Below are 27,614 nucleotides of genomic sequence, written 5' to 3' on the forward strand. Positions count from 1 at the left end.
ACTAGAAAGACGTAAGCAATTGGTAAAATGACCTTGAAACATATGAAATGTCATCCCTTATCCATGATGGGGCAGCAATAATCAGGGAAATGGTAGAACTAAAAATCATCGCAGCGGTGTTCCTAGGATATGTACTATGAGAATAAATAGCTGAATTAGCGACATTAAATGTGCCAAAGAAAATTATGTCATTGAATTTTTAATGTAGCAAGACAGAGGTCTAGTCAGGAGGTCTAGTTTCAAGACTTACATGCTGATACACTATTGAAATGGGTATTGTTGTTAGTTACTCCTTATTTGTTGAATGTAATGAGAATTGTGAGGCTGATCTGCTGGTGAGTCATCTTTTCTGCTCTGCTTCATTCCCTTGCTGTTCTGTTCAATTTCTGTAACATGATGTGCAAAACCGGATTGTTACTTAAGAAGGTGAGAAATTAAAGCATTTTATTTATTTATTTTTACACTTGATTGAATTTTTTTTAAAACTTTATTTATTCATTTGAGACCGAGAGATACAGACCATGAGCAGGGGGAGGTGCAGAGGGAGAGGAAGAAGCAGGCTCTCCACTGAGCAAGGAGCCCGATGCGGCACTCGATCCCAGGACCCTAGGATCATGACCCGAGCCGAAGGCAGAGGCTTAACCATCTGAGCCACCCAGGCACCCCGAAATTAAAGCATTTTAAAAACAAATTTTCTGCTGACTGTAAATGGTAATTGTCACACGGTATCATTTACTTTGATTTGTGCCTAAGTCTTAATTTGTAAAGGTAACTGAGTGACAACATGGGGAGGTCAATGCCATTGAAAGAAAAGTTTAATGTTACTTACAGTCCTTAGAAAAGGCATGACACACCGCACAGGGCCATGGGGGAAGCACCAATGTCAGTTAGGAGGCAGAAAGGAGCGAGGGGAATGCAGAGGCCACAGCCTTTATTGGGGTTTCCACAGGCAAGGCAAGGTAAACAATTTAAGTTTAGTTTGTTTGAATAATTCCGAGGGCTTTTGGGGTATTGCGGCTCTCACTGGGTATCTGGTGTCTAGCTCTGGGTGGGGTGATTAGAGCAGGGGAAATATTGACTTGGTGTGTGAGTTGGATAAAGGAGATGCATCAGAGTATGGGCTCTAGATCACAAGGGAGGTGTACATAGCTTTGGTCCGTAGTTTGTCCCTATGATTAGTGGATGCCAAATAAACAAATACAGAATCTAAGAAAACACGGAATATTTATGAACTGTTAAAAATAATTAGAATAGGAAGAGTAAATATTGTACTTTGAGGAGAAAAGTCTTCACAGGCTGTAGTAGAGATCTAAAATTTGAGTAGAAAGAATGGTTCTATCCCAAATTGATGATAATAAAGAAAACCAAGAGTTTTAACCCTACCGTTACCTGTATACATAGAGAGATGTTACTGGTGGGCATTATTACCTGGAGTTATGTTATTCTTATTATCTCTTCTTGTCTCTTTCCTACTGAATTATCCCTTTCACGTTTCTTTACTACTTAACTTGCTTCATCTTAAGCTTTGTTCAGGTCATTGTTCACAATGCAACATAAATCCTAGCTGGGGGTTCTCTCTTTCACTCTCCCTTATTGCCAATCAGTCTTTAATATTCTGCAATCAGAAATGATTCACTCTGTGGTCACCAGGTACCTTGAAATTACTCAGTCTCCTCCCCACCCCCCTCCTGCAGCCCAGTCTTCATCTTTTTCAGATACACTGAAGCAGTTGTATTATTGTCCAAACTGGACAATACTCTTGAAGAGTAAAAGGGAACACTAACCAGACTTGGTTTTGGGATAAGAGGTATAAACCAAGACTGTCCCTGGCAAGCTGGGAGCACTTTAAAAACTCCTTTATGGCTGTCAGGGGTGCTTTCCGAATTCAAGTTTTTAAAGGATACACATAGGAAAAATTTTTAGAAGAATATACAGCAAACTTACTACTGATTATTTCATGGAGGTGATGGGTCAGAATAAGATCTTTTCTATTTTATACATACCTGAATGGGATTTTTTAAAATATGAGCATGGCTTTTGTGTTTAAATTTTTATTTTAAATTTTTATTTTTATTTTATTATTATTATTATTTTTAAAGATTTTATTTATTTATTCATTAGAGAGAGAGAGAGAGAGAGAGGCAGAGGCAGAGGGAGAAGCAGGCTCCCCGCGGAGCAGGGAGCCCAATGCAGGACTCGATCCCAGGACCCTGGGATCACAACCTGAGCTGAAGGCAGACGCTTAACCGACTGAGCCACCCAGGCGTCCCTATTTTATTATTTTTTAAAGATTTTATTTATTTATTTGAGAGAGAGACAGAGATAGTGAGAAAGAGCACGAGCAGGGAGGAGAGGGAGAAGCAGACTCCCCGCTGAGCAGGGAGCCTGACGTGGGGCTCCATCCCAGGACCCTAGGATCATGACCTGAGCCGAAGGCAGATGCTTAACCGACTGAGCCACCCAGGCACCCTGTGTTTAAATTTTTAAAAGAAATTCCTAATACTGTAGACAACAGAGGTGGCAAATGCTTATAACCATAGTGTACTCCCTAGGCTATAAAACATAGAAAAGAGCGAAGCTTGGGAAACATTTTTGAGAACAATAAAAAGGATTTAAAAAATTGTGTTTGGAGCTTAGAGGGTAAGGAGAAGAAAGAGTGGGAACAGGTGGTGAAGAGAGAACATCTTGACTCTAACCCCTGATGTTGTCTTCTCTATGAAGGAGGATAAACTGTAAAGGATAGCATACCTCAATTTTTAAAAATATTTTTTATTTCCATATGTATAAGCAAGGACCTAAGTTATTTCAAATGAGTTCTGTTCCTCCAGACTCACAGCAGTTTTATCCCATAAGCCTAAAACTTTCAGACATCAGTGCAAAGCCAGCATTGATCATCTGAAAAATCACAGAGTGATCCACAGAACATGGATATTCTGAATTCATGTACTGTGTTACTAGTATTCCCTTGCTTTGTTATGTTTAAAGCATGTTTTTTTGTTTGTTTGTTTGTTTTTTAGTAGAGGCACAAATAGAATCCTCATTCACGAATTTGTCAGTGGTTCTTCTTTTTGTGTTATCTTTAGTCATAACATGCCCATAAGATTATGTCATTTTTTAAAATAACATTTTTGAGATATAATTCACATATTCATTTTAAAGTATGCAATTCAGTGGTTTTTAGTATATTCACAGTTTTTTTCAACTATCACCAGAATCAGTTTTAAAACATTTTCAGCATTCCAAAAAGGAAACTCCATTCCCATTAGCAGTCACCCCCCAAGCCCCCCCAGCCCCTGCAGCCCTAAGCAACTACTAATCTAATTTCTGTCTAAAAATTTACTGATTTATGGGCATTTCATGTAAACGGAATCACACAATTTGTGATTCTTTGTGACTGGCTTCCTCCACTTAGCATAATCTTTTCGTGGTTCATTTACATTATAATGTATCAGTACTTCATTCCCTTTCATTGCTGAATAATAATATATGGATTTTTTAATTTATCATTCATCATTAATTTGTCATTTTATCATTTTATTTATCCATTTATCTGTTCATTCATGAGCATTGGGGTTGTTTTCACTTTTTGAGTATTTTGAATAATGCTGTTATGAACATCCATGGACATACGTTTTCATTTCTCTTGGTTATATAGCTAGGAGTCAAATTGCTGGGTTATATAGTAACTTTATATTTCACCTTTTGAGGAACTACTAAACTGTTTTCCAAGGTAGCTACATTATTTTACATTCTATGGGTTTCTGGATTGTATTGTTTCAACCCATACTTCTATAATCCATTGAAATCTTTTGTATCCTTTTAATTTAGTTTACTGCCTGGAGTACCAAGGCAGTGCATGCTTTCTATCCTTGATTTATAGGAGAGAATAATTGCCCAAGTCAAGGCAAATAATGGGCCATGAAAGGTAAAAAATTAGCTGTGATAACACATTTTCTTCCCCCAAACTTTTTTGTTTGGTAGATAAGATTTTAGGTACATTTTCTCCATTTCTAGTATTACTTGTTCTTTGTACTGGGCTGGCACTGTAATATATAAAAAGTGAAATAAAATTTGAAAGGCCCTATGGTGTGGGCGCCTGGGTGGCTCAGTCAGTTACATGGTTGCCTTCAGCTCAGGTCATGATCCTGGGATCCTGGGATTGAGCCCCACGTTGGGCTTCCATGCTCAGTGGGGAGTCTACTTCTCCCTCTGCCCCCCTCCCACTCATGCTCTCTCTCTCAAATAAATAAATAAAATCTTTAAGAAAAAAAAAAAAGAAGAAAGGCCCTATGGTATATTTAAAATTTTTGCTCCAGTGCCCTTTTCTTTTTTTTTGGAATTCATTAGCTAAATTTGTTATTCTGTGATTCTAATAAAATTAAGATTATGGTAAGTTAGATTCCTCAGTGCTCCAGTTTTCTTTGTATGCATGACTGGAAACTGTAGACTGTTTTGGTTACCAGGTCACGAATACATGATCATAAAGAAAGTCTTAGGGTGAGCTAAACATAAATTCATCTCCACTATTGGAAAATTACATTATCATCTGACCTAATGTAAATACTACCATCTTTAGGTGGGAAGGACAGCACATTTTATAACAAAAGCATATATTTTGTCATTTGTGAAATTATGGCAGGCAGGCAAACTAGATAGTTGAATTTTTCTTATGTCTAACTTTGCAATTTCCAGTCAAAATGTTGTCCATTATTTTCTTAAGTAGCTCTTTTATCTCTCGCCCCTTTCAGTGGGGTTATATCATACAGTTATAATAAGTTAAATGCTTTTGTCAAAGTCCGTATATCATCCTAGGATTCCTTGATCTCCTGGTTGGTTTATGGTATCTTTTATCATAGAGAAGTTTTGAATTTTTGTATAATCAAATCTATTTTTTATTTTATGGCTTTGGAATTTAATATGCTTAGTGAGAATTTATCTGCCTCAAGGGTTCTTATTTGTTTTTGTTTTTCTTCATATGCTTTTCTAATTTTATTTTTAGAGGATTAAAAGATTTTTTTCGAGTATAGTCAACACACCATGTCATATTAGTTTCAGATGAACATAGTGATTCAGCTACTCTATGTGTTGTGCTGTGCTCACCACAAGTGTAGCTGCCATCTGTCACCACACAATGCTATTGCAGTGCGATTGACAATATGCCCTACGCTACGCCTGTTATTCTTAGAGGGTTTCTTTTTTAAGATTTATTTTTTTATTTTATTTTATTTTAAAGATTTTATTTATTTATTTGAGAGAGAGAGAGACACAGCGAGAGAGGGAACACAAGCAGGGGGAGCGGGAGAGGGAGAAGCAGGCCTCCCGCGGAGCAGGGAGCCCGATGCGGGGCTCGATCCCAGGACCCTGGGACCATGACCTGAGCCGAAGGCAGATGCTTAACAACTGAGCCACCCAGGAACCCCTTATTTATTTATTTTAGAGAGAGAGAGAGTGCGCATGAGCGGGAGGAGCAGAGTGGAGGGGAGGTGAGCACGGAGCCCAGTGCGGGACTTGATCCCATGACCCTGAGTTCATGACCTGAGCCAAAACCAAGAGTCGGACACCCAACTGACCGTGCCACCCAGACACCCTGAGGGCTTTGTTTTTAATAACCCCCTTTTCTTGATTTTCTCTTTATTGGTACCTATGAAAATTAAAGTAGTGTTAAATATAACGTATGTTGGTATGCCATAAGCAAGAAACCAAGAGTGGTTCTATTTATTTTGTCATGTTTTCTCATGAGGAATAAATGTCCATGAGAAATGTTACGGGCCTTGTATTCATCTGTACTTACTAGTTACCTTATCTGAGGAACTGCTAGACTGTTTTCCAAAGTAGCTATAGTATTTTACATTGTCAGTTTCTGGATTATTTTGTTTGAACCCGTACTTGTGAAGTCTGTCTGTATCCTTTGAGTTCATTTACCTGCCTCTGGTGCCAAGGTAGCACATGCTTCCTGATTTACAGGGGGACGTAATTACCCGAATCAAGGCAAACAATGTCAGAGATGTTAAATTTATTCATATTAAATAGCTATATTCCCACCTGATATTTTGTTTAAAATTATTTAACAGTGTTTCTGCCTTTTGTTAGCTTGAAATACTTTTAAGGATCCATAATTTTGTATGGCTAAGCATACTAATAAGCATGTTTCTACTATGACTGTTATTCTAATCAGAGAGCTCTAAAATCAGCTTCTTTGTAATAGGAAAGCAGAGAAATCCACTAGTAATGTTAAATGTTGATCTTCTGTTTGTGGATTCTTAAACTGTTTCAGTGGAAATGCTTTCACCTCAGAAGGAATTAGAAAAGATGAAAATCTGGAATAAAACGATAGCATGCAGAATGTTTTTTAAATTGTTCATAACCTGGGGCTCTTGGGTGGCTCAGTTGGTTAAGTGTCTGACTCTTGGTTTTGGCTCAGGTCATGAGCTCATGGGTCATGGGATCGAGGTAAGCACTCCCCTTGACTTTTTCTCTCCCTCTCCCTCTGCCCCCCCCCCGTCTCCCCCTTCCCTCTCTCTTTCAAAATAAATAAGTAAAATCTTTTTTAAAAATTACTCATAACCTGATAAGAATTTATCTTTATTTTTGGCATGTAAATAATTTAGGTATAAAGACATTCCTGTTTAATAAATTAATAAATGAGTAGATGATATTGAGATTGCTGTGCTTACTGTTGGATAATATAATTATGTGTCTGTTAAAAATTAAAATCAATTAGTTTGTATCCAAGTTTGGATACTTGATTCTGATAAACATTTTTTAAAACATTTTTATTTATTTATTTGACAGAGAGAGCAAGTGTGCACGCTCACGAGCACAAGCAGGCTTCCTACTGAGCAGGGAGCCCAGGGTGGCTTGATCGCCGCACCCTAGGATCATGACCCGAGCCAAAGGCATACACTTAGCCAACTGAGCCACCGAGGCACCCTCTGATAAACATTTTATCTTAAGTAAAAATCTGGTAAACATTTTACCTTGAATCTGAAAAACACTTTTTTCATTAAAAAGAAAAGAGCTCATGTGAAAAACAAGTCCATCTCTAACTCTAAAATATAACAAAGGTTAATTAAATAAATCTAAGCAAAACAAAATGAAACAGTCACCCTGTAATTTATTAATTAATATTGGCCTGCCATTTGAATAGCTAGATGATTTCAAAAGCAAATCACTATATTGATGCCTTTGTATATTTATTTTTGCAGGTGAAAAAAGCCAAGATGCAGGAATCAGGAGAGCAAACTTTAAGGTATGTAAAATTGAATTTCTTTTTAATATCTACTTACATTTTTTTTTCATATGCTGATTAGTATATGGGTTTTGGGTTGACTACTCACTTTTTTAATTTTAGCATCTCAGTCTTTATGTTTTGAAATTACTTGGTTTAAGATGAAAATTTCCTTCCAATAGTTTGTCCTTGAAACAAATGAAGCGCTGATTTTTTCTTATTCATTCATTATTTATTCAATAATATGTCCTGAACTCATGTTATCTGTCAGGTCCTGTGATATATGGAAGAGACATGACAGTAAATATTCTTCAGTCAGATGTACCGTATACAGGATGGGAAGAATAAGCAGAAATAAGGGAAATCCAAGGGATTTGGTGTTAATTACCAAATGGATATGGGATGCCTTAATCATTAGCTCCACTCCCTTTAGACAAGAGGCAGCTTCTTTGTACCTCATACTCTTGCTTCCACAACGCCATGGTTTTGTTTTCCACAGTTCTTACTTCCTGTTGTTTGTCTGTGAAGCAGTATCTGCATCACCTCTAACATCTTAATTTCCAGAATCTTACTATTTTAGTACCACACACTGCATTCCAGCTCATGTATCTACTCCCACACTAGCCATATGTTACCTTCCTGTGCACGTTCCATTAAATGAGCTATCATATTTTCACTCTTAACCATTGACCCTTCCCACGCAAAAAAAAGACTTTGGTATCTTTCTTATGCTGTTTAAATTATAAGATCTATTAATTTAATCAGTCCATTACAAACATTTTGTGAGGGACTTCTCCTTTTTTTTTATTTTTTTTAAAGATTTTATTTATTTTTTAGAGAGCGAACGAGAGAGAAACAGCATGAGAGGGGAGAGGGTCAGAGGGAGAAGCAGGCTCCCCGCTGAGCCGGGAGCCCGATGTGGGACTCGATCCCAGGACCCTGGGATCATGACCTGAGCCGAAGGCAGACGCTTAACCATCTGAGCCACCCAGGCGCCCGGGACTTCTCCTTTTAACTTCTTTTCCACTGTGTCATGCTTCTTTAGCAAAACCACAACCCTGGTTAAACCAACTATCCACTTATTCCATGCTTATTTCCAATCACCTGAACTTTGTGAGAGAAAAACACAAAACTGTGCTCATCTGTTTTCATTTATAATTACATCTCAAATAGGCACTTAAACACTCTTGGTGGTCCAGCCACCCTTCCTGCTGTGTTTTATTCCCTAGTCTCTAAAATTAACTTTCTTTGCCTCCTTTCCTCCTCTCCTCCCTCCCTCCCTTCCTCCTTGCCTCCTGGTTCCTCCCCTTCCTTTCATCTCACCTCCCCTCCACTCTGTTCCCGTTCACTCAGCTGGGGATCTTGCTCCCCAATTCAAAGAGAAATTAGAAACAATTAGATAGGAACTACCTCATTTGCCTGTCACCAAATCCACCCATTTATCTGCTTCTCTACAATGAAGTTAATTCCTCTGCTTATATGTAAGGCTGACCCTTCCAGTTACATTATGGAACCTACCACCTTCATCTTTTCCTGCAGTTATCCCTTCTCTCTCCTTCAGTTTCTTTATTATGATAAAATATACATTACATAAAATTCACCATTTCATTCATTTTTAGGTGTATAATTCATGACATTATTTCACTCACACTGTTATGCAACCATCACCACCATCCGTCTCCAGAACTTTTTTCATCTTCCCAAACGGAAAATCTGTATTCACTAAATAATAACTTTCTGTTTCCCTGTTTTCCTAGCTCCTGGCAGCCACCATACTACTTTCTGTCTCTGATTTTGACTACTCTAAGTACCTTATATTAGTGAAATCATACAGTATTTATCTTTCTGTGACTGGTTTGTTCTGTTTAGTGCAGTGTCTTCAGGGTTCATCTGTGTCCTAGCAGATATCAGAATTTCCTTCCTTTTTAAGGCTGAATAATATTCCATTGTATGTCCATACCTAATTTTGTTTATTCATGCATTGGTTGATTGTATTGATTATTGACAAGAGTTCTACTGAATGAGAATCAAGTATTCATGATGCTCACTTTTTGGAGTTTGGGTGTTTCTGCTTTTTGGAACGTATTTTTTTTTTCACCAATATATACACTGTTAAGCAAAATTTATGTTTATATTACTTGAAATAATTAAATTTTGAGACAATACATAGTTTTCCTAGATAAAATAATTTTAAATGTTTAACAAAGTGCTAGTCAGTTTGCTGTATTGGCACTGTTCTTTTTTTTTTTTTTTAAGATGTATTTATTTATTTGAGAGAGAGCGTACAAGCACGGGGTAAGGCAAAGGAAGAGGGAGAGAGAGAATCTCCAGCAGACTCCCCACTAAGTGCAGAGCCCGACACAGGGCTCAATCTCAGGACCCTGATATCATAACCTGAGCTGAAATCAAGAGTCGGACACTCAACTGACTGAGGCACCCAGGCACCCCATTAGCACTGTTGTTTCTATTGAATCTCTAGACACTCAGTTGAATATGTAGGAGATTTTGCTATAAGATTCCAGGACCATAGGATTTTATACCATTGTATACCAGATTATACAAATATACCTTCTAAGTTACAGGCTCTAGAAATAGTCTTCCATCAGTGGGTATAACAGTGAATCCCAGACTTATCCAGGTATACATAGAAGACAAAACAGTCATTGTAGTCAGGATTGTGAAGTTCTTGTCTAGTTTTATACCCTTCTCCTGTGAATCATATTTAAGTAGACATCACCAGAAGTCTGTATTTTTACCAGTTATTCAGGTAATTATAATAATAGGCCAGTTTGGGAAACATTGATATAACTACTCAGTATGATTTCTTCCCCTTACTCTTCAATTCCCATAGTCACATCTTGGTGAGTACATTAAATGCTATTCCAAAAATACAGGCATTTGAGTAAATAGATGAACTTCATCTGGGGACTTAGCTTTAAAAATTAATTGCAGAGGGACGTCTGGGTGGCTCAGTTGGTTAAGCAACTGCCTTCGGCTCGGATCATGATCCCAGAGTCCTGGGATCAGGTCCCACATCGGGCTCCCGGCTCAGCAGGGAGCCTGCTTCTCCCTCTGACCCTCTCCCCTCTCATGCTGTGTGTGTGTCTCTCTCAAATAAATAAATAAATAAAATCTAAAAAAATAATAATAATAATTACAGATGTGCCTGGCTGGCTCAGTTGGTAGAGCATGTGACTCTTGATCTCAGGTTCATGAGTTCAAGCCCCACATTGGGCATGGAGCCTACTTAAGAAAAATAAATAAATAAAAGATAATTACCAGGCCACCTGGCTGGCTCAGTCAGAAGAGCATGCAACTCTTGATCTCAGGGTTGTGAGTTCAAGCCCCTGCTGGGTGTAGAGATTACTAAAATAAATAAATAAATAAACTTTAAAAAAAGTTAATTACATCTGAGGAAAAATTGTTTGAAAATTCAGAATAATCGCTTCTCGGCCTTTTGGCTAAGATCAAGTGTAGTATCTGAAAATTCAGAATATATCGGGGGAAAATCTTGATATTATACTTGAATGTTAGAGGTCCATTCAGAAGAGAGATGAGAGCTTTAAGAATTTTTATGCTGTGTATTTTTTATATAAATAACATTTCTTTTAAAAATTTTACTGTGTAGAAACTACTCTTACCTTTTATTAGTCTTATCTTTGGAGATATATGGAGCCTCTGGTACAGTGTTCACTTTTCCCTAGAGTATAGAATAGCAAAGCAGATTTCTTTCTAAGGAAAATGAATGTGGGAAGGATGCCTGGGCTAGGGTGAAGTTGTAATATAATAATAGTGGCTGTGGTTATATTGCATTTACTCTGTTCTCGTCTCTAAGTACTTTTCATGTATTAACTCATTAATCCGTATAACAACCCTATGTGTTAGACTCTGTTATTGTCCCTCTTTGACAGTTGAAACTGGGGTACAAAGAAGTTCAGCCCAAAGTCATTAAGCTGGTTTTGGCAGAGTGGAATATGAATGCAAGCAATCTGGCTCAAGAATCTGTACCCTTAACCACTATGCTATCCTGGTAATTGAGAGAATAACTGGAGAGTAGGAAGTAAGGTAGAAGGAAGAGGGAGGACATTGTGAGGGATGAAAGTTAGTAAAATCTGCATTCCAGAATTCCAATGAGAATTTTGCCATCATTAAAGTGTCTAACATAATGATTTGTTCTCCCAGTTTATGTGATTTACCTTTTGTAATTTCTCTGAGTTCTCCTTATAACTTAAAAAAAGATATTGCTCAGGGGATATGATAACAAATTAAAAAAAATTTTTTTTAATTGGAGGAAAAGAGAAATACAGTAGAATGAACAATTTTAAGGTTCAGAACCCCCTTCTTGGAAGCAATCATGTGTAATTTGAAAAAAACTTCTCAAGTAGTTATGAGAACCACTCTCTGAAATCAGGACTCTCCCCACTTTCCTGTGGAACTTTGGAAACAAAGTGACGGCGCAGTTTGGTTTGGTTTTTCTTGTTTTAGAATAATGATACCATGGAGAAGACTTACTTTGCCTCTTACTTGTATAGCCTAGGGAGAGAAATGGGTTTGACGTAATCACTTTTAGCAACACAGCAAGTCCATGAGAGGCTAATGTATTCATTTTGGTTCTCTCAAGTCAAGTGAGCAGCCCTGAAGTCAGTGATCAGAAACCTGAAACTTCAAGCCTTGCTTCAAACCTTACCATGTCAGAGGAAAGTAAGTACTATATTCTATGCATGATGAAAGAGGTATTCCTATAAATGGGTGATGCTGTTCTTTTATAATTGGTTTTCACTGGTTGACTTGTTTGTCCCATGTATCCAGAAGCCTTTCCTGTCCGTGTGTGTGTGTGTATGTGTGTGTTTTCATCCTTATGCTCTCATATAAGCTTTATTTGACATACCAGTTGAGGAAGAAAATCACATGGAATCCATTTACCTGAGGAGTCACACTTGGTGATTTTATTTTTGTTTTGTTCCAAAGTTGGATGTTCTAAAGGTATTACTGCCTTACTCAAAATCAGAAAAGTTTGTGGGCCAACCTCTAACTGCTCCTCCAGAGACACTGATGTTTCTCCACCTTCTAATAACCAAATGACTCTACCTATCCATCTGTGCCAAAAAAGAAAAGTAATCCCCTTAAGAGCCCAAAATTGATACTGGGCCCTGGGGGGGATCCAGCCCAATAAGATACATCTTCCACTCACCAACTTGCTTTCTCCTATAGAAAAGATACTTTCATATAATGGACAAAAATTTGTAGAGTGTTCTGGGTTTGTTTTTTTTTGCAGAGATGTAAGTTTTCTCTAGCATACCCAACATACGCCCCCAGGTTGCCTCCATAGGACAGATAGTCATCCCTGAAATTAAATATCGGTGCTTCTCCATATTTTACCACATACTTTAAAAGAATAAATTTGTATAAGACACTTTTTAAAAAGACACTTGTTTAGGGGATTTTTCTGCTCTTAAAGTGGTTATGCTTAACTTGACGTACTTCCATGTATTAGAAAATGATGTCTTAAAAAAAAAAAGGAAGGACAGAGGAAGGAAGGAATGAAAGAAGGAAGGAAGGAAATAGTGTATTTTGAGCTATGTATATTATTTCCTCAAAGGTACTATTCTAGTGGTTCTCCAGCTCTTAGTGTACTTAAGAATCATCTGGAGTGCTTGTTTGTAATGTAGAATTCTGGCCTCATTTTCAGAGATTATCATTCATATCAGATCTGATATGGATGGGAATCTATATTTTCAAGAAGATAGCTGGTGATTCTGATGCATATGAGAAACTGTCCAGACTGTGGGAAACTGCTCTAATCAGTGAAAAGTCTCTCTGATTTTTTTAATGTCCCACTCATCCACAAGAAAAAGACATGTTTCTTATATATTCCAGGGCCTGGAAATAAGTTGAGTCTTCTTGCTCCTTCCAAATCATTTCTCTTTCTCTTTTTCTCTCCAAAAACTCCAGTTCCTTTGAAGTCTATATTTATGCCTCCTCTACCTTTCTGAACTCCTAGTCATTTTGCTCTTTAAAGACTAGGTCTTCTTGGTTTTCTTCTCCATCCAAACTCTTATTCTTCTTGGTGATTTCAAAATCCATGTAGATGACCTATCCAATACCTGTCATCATATCTGTCTGCCTTTATGTCCCTTCTTACTCCGCATGGATTCCTGTGGCTGTTTATTATAATTGTTCCCTTACAAGTACCTTCGATAACTTTGCCTCTTGTACTCTCCTTGCTAAACCCCAGTCCTAATTTAATACTCTCCATCTTCCCTTTTCGTGCATTCACATAGCTAAACATTATTGGATAAATTATATACCTAGCTGACTTACTACTCACAAGGCCTCAACTGGGCACCCAGCATGCTTGGAAATCCTACTACATTTCCCTAATGAATTTTACCTTTTGATATTTCACAGCACTTACTTTCCACTCCAAGTACCTATATCCTCACTTACCTTTCCTCATTCTTAACCAATGGCTCTATTGCAAATAGAAGTTGTCAGACAAGAAACCTCCTTATCCTCCCACCACCACCACCAAATCATTAAGCCTACCTGTGTTTGTACCCATGTTTTCTTGCTTCATTCTTACCAGGACGGAAATAGTATTTTTTTTTTTTTAAGATTTTTTTTATTTATATGACAGAGAGAGGCATAGTGAGAGCAGGAACACAAGCAGGGGGAGTGGAAGAGGGAGAAGCAGGCCTCCCGCTGAGCAGGGAGCCTGACGTGGGGCTCTATCCCAGGACCCTGAGATCATGACCTGAGCCGAAGGCAGACGCTTAACGACTGAACCACCCAGGTGCCCCGGAAATAGTATTCTTGCTCCTGTCAACAGTAAGACCTTTTATTTGGGCTCTATAGCTAACCCTTTCTTACCTTCCCCAAGGACTTTGGTATTGTTGTAACTAAGACTGCACCTGCATCATCACATTCTTCTTCTCTTCTTAATCCTTCCTGTCAGTAAAGAGACATGACACAGTACCTGCCATTTTTTTTTTTATTAACATTTGGATTTTAAAAGCAACTTTCTAGCTTTACTTACAAGTTCACAACAATGCTTAAACTTTTCTAGTCAAAAAAAAAAGCTTATGTATTAAGACACCATCCCCTTTTGCAATTATTTCAGTATAATTAAAAAGAACCTTTTTAACACAAAACACTTGTTGGTAAAGTGGCTGCTTATGTGGTCTTTTGATGAGGATGTTGAGTTTTTGTTTTTTTTTTAAATGAGTGTCCTTTTTTTTTTTTTAAGATTTTATTTATTCATTTGAGACACAGAGATACAGAGAGAGAGAGCATGAGCAGGGAGAGAGGCAGAAGGAGAAGGAGAAGCAGGCTCCCTGCTGAGCCAGGAGCCCGATGTGGGCCTCGATCCCAGGACCCTGGAATCATGACCTGAGCCGAAGGCAGATGCTTAACCATCTGAGCCACCCAGGCGCCCGAGGATGTTGAGATTTTTTAACTTTTAAAACTTTCTTGCTTTTTTGATATCATTTCCTTTCTTTTGCTTTTTCTTTTGGCTGACCTGTTTTTCCCACTCTTGAATCAGTTCTTTCACATCTGCCGAATCTAGGTTTAGACATGTTTGATCCCCATTCTTCATCGTCGCAATGATTTCAGTTTTCTCACAATAAGAGCTTGGGGCAAATTGTATAAGGTCCTTTAAGAATTTTAACTAGATTGTTCTTTGGCTTGTGGTGATGCAGGAATAGCGTCTATTCCTCATTGTTGGGGTTCTTTTGCCTGCAATCCTGTGGTCCAACCTCCTTCCACCACAAGAACAGGGAAGGCTTTTGAGGATCCACGTAAGCGCAGAGGAGTATCTGCCATTTTATTTATTTATTTGTTTGTTTGTTTGTTTTTTAAAGATTTCATTTATTTGAGAGAGAGAGAGCACAACAGGGGGTAGGGTCAGAGGGAGAAGCAGACTCCCCGCTGAGCAGGGAGCCCAACACGGGACTCGATCCCGGGATTCTGGGATCATGACCTGAGCCAAAGGCAGTCGCTTAACCAGTTGAGCCACCCAGGCACCTGTATCTGCCATTTTAAAACACAAACAAAATCCTCCTTTGGCTCCATGTTCCCCACTAGTTATAGACCTTTTCTTTGTTCCATGACCCATTGGAACTTCTGGAAAGAGTTGCCCTTTCTTGTTTTCTTGCCTCCCATTCATTCTTCAGCCCCTCAAATTTCTCACCACTCTTCACAATGAAATTGCTCCTCTCAAGGTCATTAGTTAACTTGCAGTTATTCTGAGAGTAGTGGAACATCTAGTGGATGTTTCTTCTCATATTCTGCCTCTCACCACTTTTCCTCCCACCTTTCTCTTTTGTTGGTCCTTATTCCTCTGCCTGAACTCTGAATGTTGGGCCTCAGGATTTATTTCTAGTCCAGCATTCTTTCCTCTTTCTGCATCCTCTCATCCACTACATTACTTTAAATATTGTATACATTGCTGATGAATTCCAAATTTATATTTCCAGTTTGACTTCTCCCCTGATTTCGTTTGTATATCCAACTGCCTATTTGGCATCACAACTTAGATATCTGAAGGGAAAGTCATACTTAAAATGTGGGAAAGCGGGGCGCCTGGGTGGCTCAGTTGGTTAAGCGACTGCCTTCAGCTCAGGTCATAATCCCAGAGTCCTGGGATCGAGTCCCGCATCGGGCTCCCTGCTCTGCGGGGAGCCTGCTTCTCCCTCTCCCACTCCCCCTGCTTGTGTTCCCTCTCTCGCTGTGTCTTTCTCTGTCAAATAAATAAAATCTTAAAAAAAAAAAAAAAATGTGGGAAAGCTTTTGGGACACCTGGGTGGCTCAGTTGGTTAAGCGTCTGCCTTCAGCTCAGGTCATGATCCCAGGGTCCTGGGATCACGTCCCACGTCAGGCTCCTTGCTCAGCGGGGAGCCTGCTTCTCTCTCTCCCTCTGCCTGCTACTCCCCCTGCTTGTGCTTGCTCGCTCTCTCTGACAAATAAATAAATAAAATCTTTTTTAAAAATGTGGGAAAGCTTTTTATTCCTTTAGCCCCCCTCAAATCTCTTCTTTTCCCAAACTGCCCCATCTTAGGAAGTGGTTTCACTGTCCCTCCAGTTGCTCAAGCCGAAAACATAGAAATTATCCCATATTCCCCTGTTTTCCTCATTCCTTACATACAGATCCGTCAGAATGTCCTGTTTTACCTTCAGAATGTATTTCAAGGTTGCACCTCATCTCCACTGCTGCTGTTCTAATATAGCAGATTATGCCTTGACTGTTTATAATCCTTTCACGGTTCCTAAGTACTGCAAAGATAAAGCCTCGTTCATTCTTTATAAAGAAGTAAATATCAGCCTAAATCTCCCAGGATGTTTTGTCAATCTCTTCTAGAATTAAATCAGAGGAGGAAAAGGGTTTGGGTTTTTGAAAGTAGTTGTCAGCAGGGAAGGAACCATCATGCAGTATTCAAATGAAGTTATGTTCTCTGTGATGGATGTGAAGAACTTTAGACTAATTGAGGTCTCTTTCATTTTTGTCAAAATTATTATGGATGAATGTGGTCTAACAAATTTCCAGTAATTATTTTTAAAGACTTTGAACAATGGCAGTGGACAAGATGTCAATTTGCCTTACTGTTGGCCATGAATTGGCCCCTCGTGTGCTCTTGACCAGAGTTCCCTTTTTAGTTCAGACACTCAGGAAACCCGGCTAGACATAAAGTTAGTTGGTTTACTCTTAATCCTTATTAATAGTAGAACAGCCTTCTTTTCAGATGTTGAAGTACGAAGTACTTGGACAGTTCAGGGGTCTGGTACAAGTTCTTTCTGATGTAACTCTGTCTACAGCATGGACTGAAATAGTGCCTAGTGAATAGGATTCTGCTACCTGTCAGACTTGAGTTGAATATTTACAGATGAAATCATGAGGGTTAATTAAGCCTTCACAGCAGCTATTTTAGATGAAGTCATAGTCAAGAGGACATTAATTATGAAAGTCTCTACTTGATGGTTCATCAGAGCATCACATCAGTTCCTCAGATCTGTCTTTGCTTTGCCAAACTTGAAAGCCTTCACCACAAAGCTGAAAAAATAGTGGTATGGAAGCATACTTGCATCTTTTATACACAGCAGTAGCAACAATTTTCTAATAAAATGGAGTACTCCCCACCCCCCCCCAAATCTGTCTTCCTGCAAGTCATTCTTAGGGCTTTTTACTCACATGAGTGGAAGCACCCAGAGAATGAATAAGCTGAAGAAGTATAATGCGGTTTCTTAGATATGGATCTTGCTTTTAAGTTTGCCTGTGAGCACAGTGAAAGCTTAGGAAGTTACTTCATCTGTGGCTTTAGATCAGTGATGGATAAAGATAGAGATCAACTGGTACTAACCTTCAGCTCTTTCCCATACCCCCCATATTCTGGCTTCTTTTACTGTCTCCAAAAGTCTCTAAACCCATTACTGTAAGAGAGAGGGATTTTCTACTGCTTAGTCGTTCTAAATTTCTCATGTCCAAGTTGTAATCTGTTACTTAGTTTGAAAGACTCTACAGTGAGATATGCAATTTTCTCATTTCATTTTTGAAATGTTCTAACTTTTTACCTGATGATATCTTTCTTTCAGTTATGACATGCACCGATTACATCCCTCGCTCATCCAATGATTATACCTCACAAATGTATTCTGCAAAGTAAGTTCAATAATTATTTCAAAAATCTGTATGCCTTTTCTCTAGGTTCATTTAAAAATTTAATTTGATATTTAATTTATTAAGTGGACATTTAACTTCATTTCACCTCTCATGTTTTCTGACCCTACTCCACTTTTTTTATTCCCTCTAAATGTAGAGTCTTTGTAACATGCTTTTAAAAAGTAGATGGTTGCCTGGAATAGATCACCGTTACCCAGGAGCTTGCTGTAAATGAATGGCCACTGAAAATGAAAAATACTGTTCGTGATCAAAGCATATCAGTGATTGACCTCTGATCATTCTCTCTTTCCTCTACCTTGCTAGATCAATAAACACAGCACAAGCCAGCCTCCTAGTGGGACTTCTCAGCCTAATCTATGTTCAGTTTCTTGCTTTAGGAATGTCCTCAAAGTAGAATTAGGCTTGAAATTAGGCTTAGCGGGTTGAAGTCACTAAGAGGCAACGTTTTGGGCCTTCAGCAGGTAAGATCAGCATTTAAGATCCACAAGCTAATCATCTCCAAGATGAGCAGGTACAGAACTGGGTGTATGCCAGACTACCAAATGGGCGTTGATAAAGAGTAAGCCTGCACATACGTTGATAGATATGTGTGAGTGTGTTTATTGAAGTTGGATGTATTCCCAGGTGCTTACATAGGCAGAACACATAAAGGAATTGGTAACAGAGGTGACTGATACCTATGGGACTGTTTATAAAAAGAAAACTGGCATTTTTTTTCCTTTTTGTGCTTGTTTATACCTTTTGAATTTTTCATCAGTTAACAAATAACTAAAAGGTCAATTCAATGAGTTCTCCAAATTCTAATCTGGTATTTAACACTAACAGCATCGGGACCAGTCGTTTTCATATGATTTTCTTCTGTGAAATGACTGAACCTATTCTCTTGAGATCATTATGAAGGAAATAAGAAAATACTTAGAGCTATAAAGACACTACAGGAAAAAAGGATATTATGATCTTTAACATATCTGGAGATCAGTCCATTTGACGTCACAAAGATTTTAAATTATTCCCATGTGACTTGATTAACAGCTATAGCCTGAGCTGTTTCTTGGTTCAGATCTAGCTAAGAAGAACAGATGTGAAGATGGAGGTGCATTCAAATTCATCTGCCTATTCAAAAAATAATTTACATACCTGTTGCGTTCAGGACACCTTATTAGCTATGCATTCTATCTTAATTCAGACATCTTTAGCACTTACGTGAACCATTGCATTATAGCTTTTTTTTAACTCTACTTCAAGTTTCTCCCCCTTCTAACCCATTTTACAAAGCAGTGTCAAACTAATCTTTATTCAAGAACAGCTCTGATCTTGTCACTCTTTGCTCAGCAATTTCAGTGACTCCCAATTGTTTCAGATTGGTCTGAACTCAGCCTGGTATTCGAGGTCTTTGCTATCTTTCCTTCTTTTGCTACTCCCCTTCACTTTATATATGGCCTTTAATATAATCTATGCTCCTTATAGACTTAAGCCCTTGTTTGCCTTCCTCTTTGCCTTTGCCAGAGTTTTTCTCTTTTCCTTGAACACCCTTTCTTTCCCATTTCTGCACGTCTTATTTGCTCAGCTCACATACTGCTTCTTTATAGCCTTACTTCATTTTCCTTTCCCCCGAAGCTGAAAAGAAAATGTTTTCCCCTTCTGAAACATTCCTTTCTCCGAATATTTTTATTGTTCAGATTTATGTGGTACACAAAATGCTTGCATTGTAAGTGCAGCATAATACCAAATAAAATAACTGGTATCTAAAAATTCAGTGCACAAAGTGTGGGACCATTTTATTGCATGGATGAAATGACCAGGTCATCTAGCTAAAGTCCCAGAAGTTTTACTGCTGAATTCAAATTCCCTAGCTAAACCCGGTGTTGTTGGCTACAACTCATGGCAGTATACTCTGGCTTAAACATCAGTGGGAAGATTCTGAGTCCTGTCTGGGACTTCTCAGGTTTTATTAGTTATCTGGCTCCTGTTTTGTAGGCTTGATCTGGGAATATTGCGGCCCACCCCTACTCCCTGTTCTTTGATGTGTAGTGGTTGCTTGCCTTTTCTCTACCAGCCTAACCCTCTCTCAAGTCCTACTCTCCCTCTTAGAACTTGTTTGGCCCAGAGGGCTGGGTAGAGAATAAGAACCAATTGTTGAGTCCCAATCTGTCCAGTTTTCTGTTACATTAGGCGTTCATTCTACATGTAGATAAACAAGTTTATCTACAAGTTTGCATGTAGTATATCACAGATGGTTGTAGCATAGTAATTGGACCTTGGGAGGATATTTGGAATTACTAAATTTCCCATAAAGATGTTTCTTAGGTGAGAGTAGAATCTGGAAAGGAAAAATTAGTTCTACCTTCTGACCATAGTAAGAGACATTTTATGTGGAAGGTTAGTCTCCTCATTGCTGATATTTTGCTTTTAGTGGTATTAACTATTTCCTCTATTTTTCATTAAAAATAAATCACACATGAAAGTTTGTATTTTCTTGAACTTTTCTAGACCTTATGCACATATCCTCTCAGTTCCTGTGTCGGAAACTGCTTACCCTGGGCAGACTCCGTACCAGACACTACAGCAGTCTCAACCCTATGCTGTCTATCCTCAGGCAACCCAAACATATGGACTACCTCCTTTTGGTAAGGCATTCTATTATAAGCAGTTTCTAAGAGTGTTGATTTTTATCCCCCAGAAACTTCGATCTTTCCCCAAAAATCAAGTATGCCTAATCAGGAAGCTGAAAGATGACGGGTGGTTCTTTACAGAGTACCTACTCAGTTACAAGTTTGATAGAAGTTGGGTGTGTAACTTTCCAACAGTATGTTTGCTGCATGTTAAATAAAATCATAACTTTCAATACTCATTTGTGTATCTGCCAAAATTTAGTCATTTCCAAGGTACTAAATCTTGACTGTAAAGCTTGGAATCTTTAAGTGTTTGGGAAACTCTTTGAAGAATTACTATTTCTTTATATAAAACATGTTACCATGGTTAGATAAGCATAATAAATATATTTTGAGGTGATTCATTTTCCTGTTAAAACTCAGTAATCTAAATATCCAGATAGAGTATGCCTTATAGTGTACTCTCCTTTTTTTTGGTCAATTTCTCCCTCTTTTCCTCCCTCTGCCCTAAACTGATCAGTTGTTGCTCTGCTGAACCAACAAGTCATCTTAGAATGAGGAGAATCCCCAATTTTATATAGCCTTATCTTGTGCTTTGTTTGTTCTGTGGTTTTAGGTATGTTGGACATGAACTGTGAATTAGATTGATTTACCAGAAGTCAGTTTGAGACTCTGAGCACTTAATATCTGTGCTGATTTATCTCTGTGTGTGTAAGATGATAGATATATGCAGTGTGCTTTATTGTCCCTTTCCTGGTTTCCTAGAACCAGTGTTAGAAAATTGAGAGAATACTGTATTATTTCACATATGTAGCATGTTAATAAAATTATATCTCTGTAGCCTTTACTGAAACTAGCTGGAAATCAGATCTTCTAAACAGATTGCCACAGATTCTGGATGTATTAGTGTTGCCTGCTTTTGGTTTCTACATTCCTGCTTTACCTGACCCATTTGGCTAGTCCTTTATGCTAGTGACAGCTTTCTTAGTTCTAGGCTTGTTAGCATGCCTTGGTTCCTGATAACTACTAGAAACAAAAATGGGAGGTTATGTATTAATGATAGTGGTAGTTGATAACTTCATGGAAGAAGACAAACAGAAATGCTCTTGTTTCCCCATCAGTATCAGCCCCGTATACTAAAATCTTAAGTTTGTTATATATTTAACCAGCCAAGACTGAGCAGTCCTTTTGGAAATGGAACTCTCTGTGAATATGTTTGTGCTTACATCTTTTTGCATATGTTAAAGCTAATTTTTCAACAGCTGACTAGTAAAAGCTAGCAAGTATAAAGTAAGTATTTTTATAGCAGTTTTTTACCTTCTGTTTTGATTAAAATTCATTATTAGCAAGCCCAGAGCCATTTATGACATTGTTGAACTGTTGGTCATTCCTGCTGTTCAGTATTTAATAAAACTCTATTATATCTCTGATCTCAGATTATGGAATACCTAACATAGTGACATGTGCATATTATGGTATCTTCTATGATCACTGCATTTCCCTTGTATTAAAGAAAGAAAAAAAATTCTGTATAATAGGTCCTTGGTAAAAACTTGAAACTGTTTATATTGTGAAGAAATATTGGTAATAACAGGCTCTTTCATTAATCTGGTTTTGTTTAATATTTGGGAGTGAGGGCGACTTGTTTCATAAATTTTTCTATCGGTATTTCAAAGAAAGAGAATCAGCTAAATCTGACTCTTAAGTAATCTATGAAGCTTACTGGAGGGAGACTTAGGTTGGGGTAATGTGAATGATAGATGTGGCATATTCTCAGACTTTGTTAAGGAAATTATAGACATGGTTGTTTTTTTAAAAGTGTGTTCACTCAAGTATAAAATACTATTTCTTTCTTCTTGTGAAGATTTGGCAATTTTATCTTAGTGCTGCCTGTTAGCACTAAAACTAGATTAACTAGTCTGTTGTTTTATTTCACATGTAAACAGGGCTTTGGGAAATCTTGTTATAATAATATCTAATGTTTATGAAATGCTTTATATACCATGCAGAATGCTGGGAACAAATACCTCACACTTTACATTATTGTCTTATTTAATCTTAGAACAATCCTAGGGAGTAAGCAGTAGCATTATTCCTTTTTATAGATGAGGAAACAGGCTTAGAAGGATCAAGTGACTAGCCTGAGGTCATACAATTAGGAAATGCCTGGGTTTAGAATTGAACCCGGGTCTGTTTAATTCCAGAACTGCTCGTAAGTTTAGTCTGTGTCTCAGAGTTGAGTTTGAAATTAAAAAATGTTCCTCCTCTTGATGAAAGAAGAAGAGACTAGAGGAAATCTAGGAGGCTTATACTGTGAGCAGTCTGTAAAAGTAAAGGAATAGTGGTCATATTCTTTTTAAGAGCTCCATAGAAATGTAGTGGAATGGCAGAAAGAGAATTCGAGGGCTAACTTCCAGTGATCTCAGTGAACATGTGGGAGGAAAGGGGCACCCATTTATCTTTAGGAGCTCATAAAAGATTACCTTAGCTGCCACTGTTCAGCTTCTTTTGAAAGAACTCTAATGTGAGATGGAGATTTGGTAATACTATTAAGAACCTTAAGGATGTTCATGCCATTTCCCCCAGCAATTTCACTTCTAGGGATTTATCCTATGGAACTAGTTAGAGATACCCACAAATTTTCAAACCAAGATACTCATCACAGCATTATTTATAACAGCAAAAGATTGGAAGCAGGCTACATTTTGAATTGAAAGGTGTGTGTTAAATTGCAATGTATCTATAGATGGAAAACTTAGAAATCATATTCTTATAAATTCACACTCTTAAAGAATATTGAGCATCTTGAGAAAAGTTTATTAAAAAAGCATTATGTAAAACTGAAAGCAATATAATATTCCAAGTTAATATTTTTTAAAAATATGTACATAAAGAATAATTTGGAAGAAAAATGTGAATGTTCCAGTACGGGCACTACAGATTTGATCTCAGTTATGACAGAACCATGTAAGGCAAGGACATAGTTGCATTATGCACAGGTTTCAGGTAATACAGTCCCATACAAAAGCAAGAACTGCCTGTATTTTTTTTTCTGTGCAGTGAGACTATGCAATTTTTTTTCTTTTACTTTCTATGTTTTCTTCATTTTCTGTAACATACATCTACTCCCTTTATAATTAGGAAAAATACTCAGATTAAATTACTTTGTATTTGTAATAGCTCATCCCCGTGAGCTATCGAATCAACAAACCAAGATGTTCTTTCATATGTTTTTTCCTGAGCATTGGCATGTACCTCAGTTCCTAACCAAACTACTTTTTCTCTGAAGATCCACTACTCTGATATGTATTCTGAAGATCCACTACTCTGATATGTATAACTATAAACTGAGCTGCTCCAGATTAGTTTGGTTAGTGACTAACCAAAGGTGAAGTATTTGTGCTGAGAAACTTGGGTAGAGTTTGTGATAAGACCCCAGTGTGGGGCAGTAAGAGGAAAGTGCTCAGAGACAGGCTTCATTTGCCATTGTTAGGCCAGCTGTTGTTCCACATCAGACCCTTGGTGCTTAAAATTACTTGATAAGCTTGGTAGTTATAGGAAAAGAGCAGTGGATTAGGAGTCGGGAAACTAGGATTTGGTTTCATCTTCACTATGGGCAGTATTGCTCTACAGTCAGATCATTTGGTCATGCTGCCTGTGACTTGGAATTGTGGGAAGGGCGCTTTTAAAGGAAGATACTTATATGCTTTCAGAGCAAGGCTACCATGATGCCGGAGGTGGTATTCATATGGCCTTTTATTCTTCTATTCTTTGTAAAATAATTGTATTTTAAATATCAACTTCATGTTTCTGGTCAAAAACATTCAAAACTACCATAAGTAGCCATTTCCCTACTTGCCTTGGACATTTTTCCTGGTTTTTGACCTTATAAGAAGGGCTAGTTCATAGACATTTTATATTTTGAAACTTAAATATGTACAAAGTAATGAGACTGGCAAAACATTTACAGGTAATACTATTCTCATTAATAAGATTATATTTTCGTACAGTGTAATCTGAATGTGTTCACAGATCCAACACCTCAGATTCAAAACCTATTTAGAAAAAAAAATCACACTGATTACAATAAATCTGAAAGTTATTGTGACATTGAAATGGCAATTTGTTTGCTAAAAAATGTGATACTCAACCAGGAAGAATCATGGCACTGATATTCAAATTTCACATAAATGTTTAAAAAATAACACTTTCAATATTTTTAGTGTTGAAATTTAGGTTTAGTTAGGACTTTAGCTGTGGCTAATGATCATAAACTAAGCATGGAATGGGGGTCAACCCTCCTAATGCATGCTAGAGATGATGGTATTCTTCATTCTCCTCAAATAAGTTATTTCATGTGTTTAATAGGTGAGAAAAGAATATGACTTTTTTGTGTGTGTTTTGAGTTTGGAACAAGGCGATTACCACATCCCATGTCAATTTGAGATTTTCACATTTCCCTTACATTTACTAATCAACAAATTTTACAGATCTGAGTTGCATCTAGATATCTCAGTGCCCTGGTGAAGCAGAGGGCTCTATTATCAGTGCATTATATTTCTATAAATTCAGTATCAAATTAGAAGTGAATGAAATGAGTTAATACTGAATTTGAAGCTGTGGCTGACCTTGGTATTGATTTCTGACCTGGAATGTGATTGATGAACCTTCTTGGACCTAATTATTAGCTTCAACTGCACTGATCCACCAGCCATAGCTGTTCAGAACACAGTGAACAACCAGACAGTAAGATTTTTTATAGATAGATTTTTGCATAGCCAAAATTGTCACTAAAACTATTCACCATAATGAACATCCTTAGGCTGTCATGTAGAATCAAAGCTTCATTTATGGTTTCTTAGTTTACTGCAAATGAAAAAGGAGATAAAGTGAGAAGCAAGAGATTGTCAAGTGACAAGTCACAGAGAAAAAAAACAAAATGATATAGAACTATAACTGAGTTCTATTTAGTACTAAACAAATGTCTTTACATATCCCAGTAGCCTCTGGGGGTGTCTCTGTAATATATATGGCACAGCACACTATTAATCTTTGTGACAATAATTCTGAGAAAATCTAAAGGTGTGTTCACTATTTCCTCCCTGCAAAGAAGGCAGGAAAGGATATAAATATATTTTAGAAAGATTGTCATTCAGGAGCATTGTGATAAAAATAAAATAAAAGTGAACAGCTATGATATTTATCAGTATGAGAGATTTATATGTTCTGACTTGGAAAGATATCTTTCACAGGTATTATGTGGAAAAGCAAATTATGAACAGTATGTATAACATCCCATTTTTATTAAAAAGAAAAAAGATTAGTAAATACATAGAAGACATCTAAGTGACTTCTGCAAACTGTTAATAGTGCTTAAGTCTGGATGCTGGGATTATATATGACTTTATTTTTTCTAAGTTATATATTTCTGTAATGTTTTTAATTTATAAAAATAAGCAAGTATGTCTTTCCTAATCAGAAGAAACAGGTAACAAAATAACCAGCTTAAGAAAGCAGAAAAGTACTTAATTAATACATTTTAGAAAGATTTGGTGCTTGTTTAATGGGTAAGTGAATTTTAAACTTATGTGGAATGTCTCCCACCTTGACAATGGATAAATGATTTATCACTGTACATGATCATCAGGCACTATCTACAATAAATACTCCAGTTGGGTGTCAGTAGCTTTTTTTTCTGAGCCCTGGTCAGTCTCCCTCAACCATTGAAATGAACTTATATATATATCATTATTGGGGTTTTTGACAAGATTTTTGTTTCTGTGGCCCCACTCCCCAGTCTTTGAAATTGTATTTGCTTGTGGTATATTGTGAGTGGGAGAATCAGTAATTTTCTCTTACAAGCAAATTTACTTTTGTTCTAAGCTTTAGGTTTTCAACCTACTGGCTGATATTTGAAAGCATAACCGTGCTCCTCAGTCCCAGTGTATTGTTTGTAATTGGTCCAATTTATCTGATTCAGGTGCATTGTGGCCAGGTATGAAACCTGAAAGTGGTTTAATTCAGACTCCATCTCCAAGTCAACACAGTGTTCTTACCTGCACTACAGGGTTAACCACAAGCCAGCCAAGCCCAGCACATTATTCTTATCCCATTCAAGGTAAATAGGCATGGTTGTGTGTGTTTTATTATTGTTGTTTTTGTTGTTTTCAGCCTATCTGTATCTCCAAACAAATTGGGTAATACAGGAGCTCTGTCCTGTAAAATAGAAGGGGGTGAGATTTGCACTTGTGCATGCTTTTTGTGTTAGGCAAACCAGAACCCAGGACTGTGGTTTGTAAGTAGTTTAGCCTTTTAACTGTGAACTGCTTCATAGAGTTGAAGCCTTCCCTTTTGCATGTTGGTGTCCAGAAAACCTGTCTGATTTTGTTTTAGTTTGTTCTCAGTGGCATTTTGTCCTATAAATGAGCAGAAGACTCCATGGGGTAGAACTTTGCTGACTTCTTCTATATGAAGTCCAAATAGGGCAGAAGTGAGCTGTGTGCTGCTTGTTTACTACCGTGTTGTCATACCTCCACCCCCACTTGCTGCTTCTTGGTGAGAGCATTTTTCTTTCTCAAAAAGTTTAGTCTTGTTTCTATTTCATGATAAAAAGCATTGCCTTAAAGCTTGAACTCTGAACATCTTTGCCTTTCTGAGTTGTTCTTCTAAAAGGTTAGAATTATGACAGGACTGTTAGGAATGAAGACAGAAAAACTCAGAAGGCACGATGGAATTAATTCCCTGCCCTTCCAAATCTAACACAGGCAATTCATCATTGCTCCAGATTGGAAATTAATGTCCATGTACCTGGCTTCTCATCCGCCTCCTTTCTCCTGAGTTCTCCCAGCTTTAAAATTTTATTCCTTTTAAAATGGGTGCTAGAGGAGTGAGTATGGGACAGCAAAAACTGGTCTGAGGTACTAGTAAGATATGAACTTTGGTGATGAAAAAGTGTTTTTATGTAGATTATATTAAATAAAATATTTTGCTACTCAGTTTTGTTTTCATTTAAATGATTAAGAACTACTTCTACTTGATCCATTTACCAGTTAGTAAATAATTAAGTCAGGATGTAAGCTGGGCGGTCTGACCTCAGAGC

At 37.5% G+C, this 27,614-nt stretch overlaps 1 protein-coding gene and 2 pseudogenes across 6 annotated transcripts in view; 2 read left to right on the top strand and 1 right to left on the bottom strand.

Annotated features, from left to right (window-relative positions):
* EYA3 (EYA transcriptional coactivator and phosphatase 3) overlaps positions 1-27,614 on the top strand; it is a 108,475-nt gene that overhangs the window by 39,801 nt on the left and 41,060 nt on the right. For 4 of the 6 annotated variants that reach the window (XM_035019341.1, XM_035019343.1, XM_035019344.1 and 1 more), the window contains 5 exons: positions 7,206-7,249; positions 11,850-11,929; positions 17,816-17,882; positions 20,394-20,530; positions 26,496-26,633. In XM_035019341.1, coding sequence (XP_034875232.1) covers positions 7,206-7,249; positions 11,850-11,929; positions 17,816-17,882; positions 20,394-20,530; positions 26,496-26,633 — 466 coding nt within the window. The remainder of the gene's footprint in view (positions 1-7,205; positions 7,250-11,849; positions 11,930-17,815; positions 17,883-20,393; positions 20,531-26,495; positions 26,634-27,614) is intronic. The other 2 variants (XM_035019346.1, XM_035019345.1) reach the window with 2 other exon arrangements.
* LOC118020510 lies at positions 10,670-10,772 on the top strand (annotated as a pseudogene).
* LOC118020375 lies at positions 14,677-15,492 on the bottom strand (annotated as a pseudogene).

The sequence above is a fragment of the Mirounga leonina genome, unplaced genomic scaffold (assembly GCF_011800145.1).
Source record: "Mirounga leonina isolate KUSES-001 unplaced genomic scaffold, KU_Mleo_1.0 Mir_173, whole genome shotgun sequence".
In the NCBI taxonomy this organism is placed as follows: domain Eukaryota; kingdom Metazoa; phylum Chordata; class Mammalia; order Carnivora; family Phocidae; genus Mirounga; species Mirounga leonina.